At 38.3% G+C, this 12,030-nt stretch overlaps 1 protein-coding gene across 1 annotated transcript in view; it reads right to left on the reverse strand.

The window, feature by feature from the left end:
- Nucleotides 1-3,826: 3,826 nt before the first annotated feature.
- Nucleotides 3,827-12,030, reverse strand: part of LOC115428216 (uncharacterized) — a 250,354-nt gene continuing 242,150 nt past the window's right edge. The window contains exons 14-18 of the mRNA XM_030147055.1: nt 10,744-10,873; nt 10,378-10,640; nt 7,973-8,153; nt 6,718-6,845; nt 3,827-4,783 (exon numbers count right to left, since the gene is read on the reverse strand). Coding sequence (XP_030002915.1) covers nt 4,448-4,783; nt 6,718-6,845; nt 7,973-8,153; nt 10,378-10,640; nt 10,744-10,873 — 1,038 coding nt within the window. The 3' untranslated portion in view covers nt 3,827-4,447. The remainder of the gene's footprint in view (nt 4,784-6,717; nt 6,846-7,972; nt 8,154-10,377; nt 10,641-10,743; nt 10,874-12,030) is intronic.

Genomic DNA, 12,030 nt, shown 5'->3' on the forward strand with positions numbered 1-12,030 from the left:
TGAGTCATCAGTAATGTCAGTAGTGTAAGTGTGCATGAGTGGACGTGTGCTGATGTGGGTGTTGAAAAGTGTGAAACAGAACAAAACAACATAACCAACCCAAAAGCTGACAAGGACCTGTGAGGGCAGAGAGCACAGCAGCAGCCAAATGAGAGAGCTACAGGCAGACTGTTTGAAGACAGGAACTCTGTCCACCACAGGTGTTCCTAATCTCCTCATCAGGTGCCTGTTAAGAGACAAAGCTGGAGACATGCATAGCTCCCCCAAGAGGACCCCAGGGGCCGTAGCACTGATGACCATGAAAAGATGAAGAACTATTTTACACCAATTATTGGCATGTGTTGATAGGATGAATGGATCAGCAGGTATTAAACAGTTTAGATCAGTAGATGGTTTAGGTCTGTGGTGGATGTTTGGGTCTTTATGGGATATATTGAAAAGAATTTTTTTGTGTTTTTTTGCATCAAAAATTGTTTTTCTTTTTTTGACATAACAAAAATGGCACTTAAAGGGTTAAAAATATCACAGTATTGTGTGCAGTTTAAGGTGATGAAGTACAAAAAAGAACAAGAAAAAAAGTAAAAACAAACAAGAAAAGCCCTGGGAGAGCGCAGACCTCCGCTAAGACTGTTTTAAGACGACTTAGACCAGGGGTTGGCAACTCGCGGCTCTTTCCTCCTTATGTTGCGGCTCTGCGTGGCTTGGGAAAATAAATTATAAGTGTCCGATTGAAGTGTATGTTATTTGTCTCAAAAACGTGTATCATGTCTCCTTATTAAGTCAAAGTTTTTAACTTCTTTCTTCAGACCTTGTGCAATTTTGGTGATCAGCATTCGCCTTCTTCAGAGACGTTTGACAGCACTTGACGTGTCAGCCGGCATGCACTGAATGCCCTGCGACACCAAAACTGCACAATATCTGAACAAAGTATTTTATTTGTGTTTGTTCGTTTGTTTAATTGTAGTTGTAAATTGTAAGATTATTGTGATCTCGAAATATTAAAATAAAATTATATATATGTATATATATAGTATTATTTTTCGTCGCTCAAAATATGCGTCACACTCTCCGACAGCCCGCCAAAACGCCGTACATTTATCGACACTTTCAACCCCAGGTAGGCCAAGTATGGAGAAATCTAAGAAAAGAAAAATATCTGAAGAAAATAGAACATTTAATGATGCCAGGTGCCATGGCACTGCAGTGCCTCAACTGGGTGCCACCGGTGCCGCGGCACCTCCAGGCGAGGCACCACCGTGGTGCCACGGCACCTAGCGTTGGCCCCGAGGTGCGCCGCGGCACCAAGGCATGGTACCGGTAAAATCGTTGTATAAACCACGTCAGAGTATAAGCCGCAGTGTTTAAAGTGTGGGGAAAAAAGTAGCGGCTTATAGTCCGGAATTTACGGTATATATAGGCTAACATCTTCATTTCAGATGTCAAAAAGTGTTTGCGGCTCCCAGTGTTGTCTTTTCCATGGAAACCGGGTCGAAATGGCTCTTTGAGTGTTAAAGGTTGCCGACCCCTGACTTAGAACAAACTTTCATGCATATTTCACATCTTATTTCAGGGCCATTCTGGCATAAATTAGTGACTCCTAGAATTTAGGAAAATGTGTTGATTTATGCCTTGATTCCCACCGTTCGGAGTCGTTTCACACCAGGGGCTGCAAAGTTAGCCATAACTGGTTCTTTCATTTCAGTGTAAATTGTTGGAACATGTGGAAGTGAGTTGAGTCATTTTACTTTCTTTGTAAATGTGGACATTTCACAGACACATTTAAACACAACAGCCGACAAGTTCATGGCAACATCACCTGAGACCCACCAGGTCAAATTTAACACCTTTCAAAGACTTTTTAAGGTATTATTTGGAAATTCAAGACTTTTTTGTAAGCCCTGTCTTCTGCTGCTCTTCCTCATTTACAGACTTCAGTTTTTTCGGTCTACTTTGAACATGGTTCAGTTTCGTCTGCAGATTCTGAAACTGGTTTGAACCACAGACCAAACTGAAGTCGTTGTACTTTTACATACATGTGAGTATCTGGTGTTACCACAGTAACATCTGCTGGAGGTTAAACAACAGGCTTAGCTGTGTAGTTATAAATACCTGCACTTTCTGCTCGATGCAAAGTTTTCTTTCAAAGCTCACGCTGCTAATTTGGTCCTGAAGCTGAAGCTGAAGCTCTGGGTCTGTTATCGTAACAGATCCTGCTTCTCCATCTGAGCTCACAACCTTTTCACCTCTGCTTCATTACGGTGACCGTCTGAATACGAATGCCTCCAACAGATGTCTTCAGTTTGTTTATCACAGTAGTGGCTTTTCCATCGAACATCTGCGCAAAACTTTACCGATATTTACTGAATGTCAAAAAAACAGAAGTGCGTAATGTCAGTTTTTCCATTAAATCACAAATGCGATGATTTGTTTATCATGAAATGACACAAGAAGTCATAAACATGGCAACAAACATAAATATGGTGTTGATTTACAGATATATTTGATATTATTCTATATTACCCCTCTATCTCGTACTAAATTATAAAATGATTCGGTTTTCTGGTGTGTCCACACATACTGTGACATGTTTCTTTTAAAACTCCTCTCTTGTAACGTCCGTCAACATCCGTTTTTTTTTTTTTTTTAATCACAACTGTAGTTGCAGAAGGTCTTTCCATTGCAGTTTTGCATGATACACCAATTGTGCTACACCTGAAAAAACACCTCTTGCCAGCGCAAAAAGTTTTAATTGAAAAACGACTTTTGTTGAAATTGTCATTTTTACAGCAGGTGAATTTTTATGTGCATGTTCATATTCACGCAATTTGAGGGACAGTGGAAAACTAGTGACTACTGTTTTGAGTTTTGTTAGTTGTTACTTTAAAGCTGTTAAATGCCAAACTGTGCACAATCCCCTCAACTATTGTTTATTTTAGTTTATTGTTTATAATCCGTCTTGTGAATAGGGCTGTTAGAAAATATTGGTTTTGCAATATATTGCGATATTTCATTTCACAATACTGTATCGATATTAAAAAGTACTGAATCGACATTTTTAGGTATTTATTCAAATGCAGATATGGCAGAGGCTCATTTTAGTTTTTTGGTTTTCTTTATTGTTTCTATCTTATTTATGATTATTTAACCCTGTTTTATTAAATAATGGTTATTTGAAGCATCCTAAAAGCACCTTTTCCTGTCTGAGAGGCAGATGGAGTTCCTTTGGAAACGAGGAGAATTAGAAAAATGTTCTAATACAGCGTTAGATTCTGTTCTGAAATAAAAATGTGTTTAGTATTTGTACATTTTTCTGGTGTAATTCAATCCTTCCAGGAAGTAATCTGAAAAAAAAAGAAACAAACAATAAATTGCCTTTTTAACAGTATCATGATATATCGCGATATATCGTATATAGTTTTGTGATTTGTATCGTATCGCCAGATTCTTGCCGATACACAGCCCTACTTGTCAACTTGTATTAATGACTAAAACTTGTGTTGCTGACCTCTTCAGATCTTGATCTCAGTGCGTCTATATCTGGTTAATTAAAGATTCATTAAAATAAATTACCAAAAAACTATTTCACAGGTAGTTACTGGTATTCGACAAACCAGAGGAGCTCATGGAGAAGGAATGAACAACAGAAAAAAAGACAAACATCCAGGCAGTCAGTTGGAAAAACTGTGAAAAGCCTTTATTTCATGATTAAAGACCCTCATGAAAGAAAGGCTTTTAACAGTTTTTCCAACCAGGTGAATGTCTGCATTTTTGTCTTTTTTCTAAAATAAATGAACATTTTAAAAAGTGACGGAGGAGACGAAGGATCTTAAAGGTCACTTGTTTTAATCTTACATAAGATTTTAGTTTTAACAAATAAAATTCTGAGTTATTTTCAGTGAACGTTTGGATTCTTTAAATAAATCCAGATAAAATAAAAAGAGATGCAACAACGTACAGTAGAACTTCACAGTACCAGTTTAATTCCTTCCATAACTGAGCTCATTTTGTGATTCACTCGTTTTACAAATCAGTTATCTCCACTGAAATTAACTGAAATAAAACTGAAAAAAAAAAACCAAAACTTGGATTTCAGTGGATGAGAACGTTCATGTGACTGTTCACACCAGACAAAACTAAAAAACATTTATATTCAAAAGGTTTGATTTTCTCAAATGTGAAAGAACAACCTCAGGCTCAGTGAAACAGACGTGTCTCATTATCAGGTCTGCAGAGTTCTTACTTCCCAATTCTTTAAGTTCGGTAAAAGAAAGCAAGTGTCTCTAAATTGACAGTAACATGAATTGCATCTTGGGACATTTTCCTGCCCAGTCCACACGAGTCACCAACCAGTGCATCCAGGAACTCCATCCGATCTTGGTTTGTGTGAACTTTTTAATGGGTCTCTACTGATGACGTTTCGAGAACACGTGGAGAACCGCGGCTGAAATCACCAGATGTACTGAAGCAGCCTGGCCCGGACCTCCGCCACCCGAGGACTCTCCCTGACTCTGCCCACGTCGATGTTGTACACGGTGGTCTGGATGAAGGTGAACATGTTGTGGAGAACGGCGTCGTACGCTTTCCCGAAGACGAAATGCGCCTTAAACAGCTCGTCGAAAGCGGCGAGAGAAGAGTTGGACCTGCAGGGAATGGCCGTCCCGTCCACGATGACGAAGAACCGCTGGATCAGGCTCTTCCTGTCCCCCACGGCCAGGAGGTGAGGATGAGGACGGGAGGCGGTGACGGAGTCCAGGTGGTCCTGGAGGATCCTGGACGGTCCGGTCTGAGGGAACACAAACAGATTTACACCCACATGGGTCCAGGTGAGAACAGAGGCTGGAGTTACTGATCTGTGCAGGATCTGATCCAGCAGAAGCACACAGAAGAAGGTTAGAGCAGTCCATGAGCAGGTGTGGTTTCTGATTTATTCATTTTACAAACCAGTTTTCCCATTTGAATACTACTGAACAGTTTCACTCCCAGAGCCTTAAAAACCAGATCAATCCTTTACTTTTTTTTTTTTTCTAAATATTCATAATTTCATGTTTTCAGAAATAGAACAGTGGTAACAGTCTAGGAAACATGAATGTTTTTTCATACATTTGTTTCAATTTTCCATACTTTACCAGACCTGGAAATTTATCAAATCCAATTCCATACTTTCCATACTTGTGTAGGAACCCTGATTTAAGGAGGAGGAGAAGGAGAGAAGGAGGAGGAGGAGGAGGAGAGAAGAAGGAGGAGGGGGAGAAGGAGGAGAGAAGAAGGAGGAGGAGGAGAAGGAAGAGGAGGAGAAGGAAGAGGAGGAGGAGGAGGAAGAGGAGGAGGAGGAGAGAAGGAGGAGGAGAAGGAAGAGGAGGAGGAGGAGAAGGAAGAGGAGGAGGAGGAGAAGGAAGAGGAGGAGGAAGAGGAGGAGGAGGAGAGAAGGAGGAGGAGGAGGAGAAGGAAGAGGAGGAGGAGAGAAGGAGGAGGAGGAGGAGAAGGAAGAGGAGGAGGAAGAGGAGGAGAGAAGGAGGAGGAGGAGGAGGAGAGAAGGAGGAGGAGGAGGAGAGAAGGAGGAGGAGGAGGGTTTATTCTCTGAAGAATCTCCTTCCAGTAAATGTCAGGTAGTTGAATTTCAGTTGCTTTCTCTCTTCATTTGGTTTCTTCTTTCTTTCTTTCTTTCTTTCTTTCTTTCTTTCTTTCATCAGTGTCTGCACTTACAGGTGGTTTCATTATAAACGAATCCAGAGAAATCTGCTTTGTTCTGCTTTTTTAAATGTTTTTTTTTTAACTGGTTTTATTGACTTATTTACCTTTAAAATGAGATGAGATCATGCTATAAACTTGAGCTGCAACTGATTAATCGATTAGGTGCTTGAAGCAAATGCAAAAATTCCTGATTTGATTAATCGACTCGAACTGATTGAAGGGAAATATCCTGTTGCAGTTTTCCTGAATTGAAGCTTCTGTGTGCGTCACAATAAGCGTCCGTGTGAAACACAACAGTGGAACCAATGTTCAACAGCAGAGAAATGAAGGAAACAAAGATCTGATTCAGGAGAATTGTGGTTGAATGATTTTTTTTTTTTTTTCCTTTGGATCACTTTGAGTTGATAAATCGGTTGCAGCTCTACGATAAACATCTAAAATTCTGTTTACTAAGAGCAAAGTTTGATCCAAAAAAGTGAAGCCACTTGGTATTTTTCAGACACACTCGCACTGAGACAAAGAATAAGATCAAACTGAACCTGGAGTCGACCTGAGAACACCTGGGAGTTTTCTTTTGAGACAGAGTTTGCAGACACTTTCAACACGTAAACTGAAATTCAAGCATTTTTCAGACCTTGAAAACACAACACTGAAATTCAAGCATTTTCAAGGATTTCAAGACCCCGTACCAACCCTGATCAATGAGCAAAAACGTCCTTTCATGATGTAATTCAAAGGTTCAGGAGGAAACCAGACTTCCATCTCCTTCTCTGGACTCTGTTTCAGGCTGTAGATAAACTACCACATGTTTCAGACTGGGAGGGGTAAGCTACATGATTGACAGCTGGAGTAACCAGTGGCTGTTCAGATTCAGTCAGATGTGACTGAAGCAGGAAATCCGTCAACTCTGATCCACAGGGAGATGAACGGCGTCAGATTCACATCAACGTTTTATGAAATGCATCAAATATTCACATCAGATACTTTTCACACTTTGGACAAATCAGGATAAAGTTTAATACAAACCTGTTTGAAGACGATCATGTGCTTCTCTGCTTGTGACGGCGACACCTTCCCCGGCCTCTTCCGACCCTGAGCCGTGGGTGGAATCAGATGTGAAAGCATCAGAACTGACGACAAGTCACTGTCCCAACCTGCAAAAAAAAAGCACAAGAGTTTTACAAATAAGAGACAAAAATTAACAACAACACAGATTCTGTCTATTAATATATAAAAACAAAAGGTAAGTTATTACAAGAACATTGCAAGGTTCTAATAGTTTTGGATTTTTCATTATAATTTAGTTTTATTTAGTTTTGACTTTTTTTCTCTAATTCAGTTCATTTTAATTCGTTTTTAGAGCAGGTTTGATAGTTTTTATTAGTTTTCTTTTTTTTCTAAATGCTTAGTTTTAGTTCAGTTTTAGTTTAGTCGTCTCTTTTCTCTTCTTCTCTGTCGTCGTATTCAAATAAATCCCTGACAGGACTCTGCTGCTTTCTCCCAACTTTAGTCTCAGTGTTTCCAGGTAGAGTGGGGACCAGAAGATGACTGGAAACCACGAGTGACTGATTGTGAAGTACCGTATGGTGCCGCTAGCTAAAATTGCTAGAGCAAAATAAATCTATTTCAAATCAATCCGACATTGACAAAAACGAAAACAAAGGGAATTTTTTCCATAATTTTTATCCGTTTTAGTTAGTTTTGTAAACACACAATACAGTTTCAGTTATCGTTTTTTCTTTTAATTATAGTTTTTATTTATTTCAGTTAACGAAAATATTTTTACAATTCTAGTTTTTGTCATTTCATTAGTTTTCGTTAACGATAATAACCTTGGTACATTGTGCAGAATTAATTAAAATATCAAAGTTTAGACTAAGGAATTATCTTAACAAATGGATGGAATGGAATAAATCAATGAATAATAATAAAATAAACTCAATAATTCACGGCCGTGGTAACCACATGTTCTGTTAACATCCTTCATCTTCTTCAAGGGTTATGTTTAAGTTTTGGACATAATCGATGAAAGGTTTCCACATCTTTTCAGTGTTGTGTTTTTTGTTTTCAGTTTACATGTTCATCTTTGCAGAGGTACAGTAGGTTAGTTCACATCTGTCTCTGGGTTCCATCTGGTCTTTGTGTGGTTCCAGGTGGTTTTAACTGGATCTGCCGTCGTTTACAGGCTCATCAGGGTGTGTTGATCAGACCTCAGACATGGACGACTGCACTAAATATGTTAACCTTAGTATGACGTTGATCTGTAGGAGAAGACGGTTACCATGGTGATCTTCTATCCCAAACTGAACAGGATCAGCTGACCGCCGCAGGTCTTCCAGATCTGGGCTGAACGCAAGTTTCCTGCACTCCTCCACCACCCTGGCCTTGAACATGTCGGACCAGCGCTGCAGAAACCGCCCCGACGTGTCCTCGCCAAACATCAGCACGAAATCCTGCTCCACCTGGACAGAAGGACACCCAGGATTTAACAAAAACTGTTAGATACAAATCTACAGGACATGGAAATGAATTTATGACCTTTTCAGACACTTTTCAAGGAGGTTTTGGTCAAATTTCACTTGTTCTATTCATATAAATAACAATCCAACAGGCCTCATAGTTATTATACAACAACATGCACAAAAAATACACTAAACTAGTCAAAAAGGTTTTCAAAAGTACACTCATGTACAGAGAAATACATTAAATACACACCTTATATAATATGTAATAAAATAACCGTCCAACAGGCCTCATTATTATACAACATGCACAAAAAAGTAGACAAAAGAATACACCAAGATACACAAAAAATACATGAAAACATGTGAAAACTATGTAGAAGTACAATAAAGGGCATAAAGAACTACGCTAAATATATACCTTATACAATATATAACATAAATAACAGTCCAATAGGCCTCATAGTTATTATACACCAACATGCACAAAAAAATACACAAAAATATACAAAACACACACCACAAAAAATCAGTCAAGTCAGTTGACAGCAGCAAAAATGAAGTGCAGGGAAGACAGAAAACAGAAAATATATACACTACTTGTGAAACATAAACTATAAAGAGAGAAAAGAAAACCATTTATATATGTATTAATATAATGTAGAATGAATCAAAGGTTCAGATGTAATTCTATTATAAATGACTGTGGGTCATTTTGACCCAAATATGGACGTAGGAATACAAAAACTATAATTACATCCAATCTATAAAAGGTAAGTTAAAAATGTAAAAAGCATGATATCAATAACATGTTTATGAGAAACACCTGGAATATAAAATAATAACAATGTTTCATTACAAAGATATTACAAGAGTGTACAATAATATAAAAACTACAATGTCATAAAATCTGTCAAAGGTGAGTTAAAAATGTAAATAACATAACATGTTTTTGGTGAATACCTGGAACATGATAATGATGGATAGAAAAACAACTTTTTATTACAAAGACTTCACAATAAAACCACCTCACCGGGTCATTTTAACTCACTTATGCATTTAAGGGTTAAACAGAATTAAAGCCTGTATTTAGGTCAAATTAAAGTCTGTTTAAGGGTTCATGGACAGTCTGTAGGGCGGGGGGTCAAACTGATTTTCTTTCAGGTTCCACATTCAGTCTGATTTGATCTCCAGTGGGCCAGACCAGTCAAATAATAGCAGAATAAGCTGTAAATAATGACTTTGTTTTAGTGCAAAAAAAACAAAACATTAAATTATGAAAAAAGTTACTTTTATAAACTTTCCAAACCTGAAAAAACTGAAATTTCTTAAGAAAAACAAGTGTAATTTTAATAATATTCTGCCTCAACTTATCATTTCTACATGTGCATTATGGATCAGATCTACAGACACTAAACACTAAACCCTTTTTTTGCCTTTGTTTGTTGTGGAGCTGTTTTTTGTTTGTTGTTTCTGTTTTTTGGGTTTATTTATTTATTCTTTTGTTGTTGTTGGTATTATTATTGTTATTGTATTTGTTTTGTATTGTGCGCTGTTGTTGATTGTTGTTTTTTGTGTTGTTGTGTCGAGTGTATGTACATCCTGTTTGTTGAGTGAGTTGTGGGAAATTGTGCTGCTTTGTTTTTCTGTTGTTAATGACTCCAGGAAGACGAGCTGCTGTGGTGTGCAGCAGCTAATGAGGCTCAAACTAACTAATAAACGAATAAACTAACCCTAACACTGAGGAACAGGCAGAAAAAGAGTTCAAATTGTGCTGAATTTTCTTTAGACGTTTCAGGTTGTTCATATTTGTTCAGGTTATTCACATTTTACTGGTACAGGATAGTTTGTAAATGTAAATATTTTCACAATTTAATGTTATTTTTTGCACTAAAACAAAGACAAAAATTTGAAGTTGGCATTATTTATAAGCACAATGTAATATTATTTTTTTCCCATCAAACCCAGTAGTAAATCTGCAGTCGTTCTTTTGTGTCGGTTCTTCTGCTGTTATTATTTGACTGTAGATCAGATTGGTCTGGATGTGGAACCACAACTAAAATGAGTTCCACAGCCTGGACTGTGGAATTTTTACACTTTGTAAATTCATCCCAGGGGTTGGACTGGAACCTTTGGCGGGCCACATTTGGCCCCTGGGCCTCATGTTTGACACCCCTGCTGTACAGTCTAATAAACAGTTCAACTGTTGGATGTGGGTGCTCACCAGGCCTGGGACGTCTCTGAAGCGGGGAAAGTCCAACAGGATGTTCGTCGACTGCTGGGGATCCAGGACCAGGTTTCGTCGGTGGACAAACGTCAGCTTCATGGTGTTTTTGACCGTGTCCTCGTCCGCCGACCGTTTCATCAGCGCGATGGCGTCCTTGCACTCGGCTTCTCCCAGAACCGTCACCGGAACAAACTGGGACTCCCGTCTGACCGTCGGACCTCCGGCCGGTTGCTCACCGCTCGGCGCCTTCACGTGGACACCTAAACACCCACAGAAAAAAATAACTAAACATGTGTCAGAGTCACTGTCAGTGACATTTACATCAGTTTCATAAAAACAACTGTTCGACAAAAGGTTCCGTACGTTTAGTTTCTGATCTGTTCCTCGATTTATGTCGAAATTGTGATCGTTTCTCGATGGGAATGGATCTCTGGATAGTTTTAATCTTCCAGGCCAAGTATCCACCGCCGCTCTCAGCGTTGTAATAATGCTCCTGAAAAAGTCAAATAGAAGTAAAAGCAACAGACTTCATGTGCTTCAATGCAGCATTTAACCCTTTAAAGCTGTGATATTTTGCTTTTTAAATATTATTCTTCCTTTTCCCACATTTCCCTGTGGTCTCCATAAAGTGTAAATGCTCTGCTTGGCTCTGAACTCTTCATTCATTCAACTCACAATGATCTAAACCAACTACAACAGACCAACACATGGAAAAGAGAAGAAAGGTTATTTCTATAAACTCAGAAAGTTTCATTATCAACATTTACAAAATGTTTTTTTTGTTTTTCATAACCAATATGATAAAAATTCAAGTCCGTTTTGTTTTACTTTTTACTATAACACACTGTTTTAAGCAATCATTCCATATAATAATGATAATTAATGGACACGTATTGAAAAATAAGTTCTTCCTGAAAAAAGAACAAAAGAATTGGAAAAAAAAGACATTTTCTGACACTTTTATTGTAAAAACAACATAAAGAAATCTACCTGTTCTAATGGGAGTCCTTAAAACAGTGATATTAGTGTTTTTTTTAATGTTCTTCTTCCTTTTCCCACATTTCCCTGTGTCTCCATAAACTGTAAATGCTCTGCTTGGCTCTGAACTCTTCATTCATTCAACTCCACAGGTCCATCTGCAACACTATTTCTGAGTAATGACACCAGAAAGGTGGTTTGGAGCGCTGGCCCTTTAAATGCACAGGAGACACTTCAGGCCCCGCCCCCTCCAGGTTATTGGCTGTGCTGCTCTGTCCCGTTCAACCGACAACTGAACATTTGAGGTAATGGGCTCCAAGTTTGAACAGATTTTCAGTCTGGACTACAACCACTGATGACGACAAACAATTATGGAGAAATGTTGGACTGAAGTCTGGAGCGGATATGAGCAAATGTGGAGACGGAACTAAGTAAGCAGGAATTCAAACAGGTTGTAGAAATCCACTGGATTTTTGCCCAAAGTTCAAACATTTCATTTTAAATGTATTATGTTTATTCTGTTGTTTTACTTGGTATTTTTATTTCAGTGTTTTTAATTGTACAGCTGTTTTATGTCTTTTAATCTATTCTTGTATTTTAGTCTGTTATTTGGCTTTTTTTATTCTTCTGTATGACACTGTTTTAATTGTACAGCTGTTTTATGTCTTTATT

This window comes from Sphaeramia orbicularis, chromosome 11 (genome assembly GCF_902148855.1).
Source record: "Sphaeramia orbicularis chromosome 11, fSphaOr1.1, whole genome shotgun sequence".
NCBI lineage: Eukaryota > Metazoa > Chordata > Actinopteri > Kurtiformes > Apogonidae > Sphaeramia > Sphaeramia orbicularis.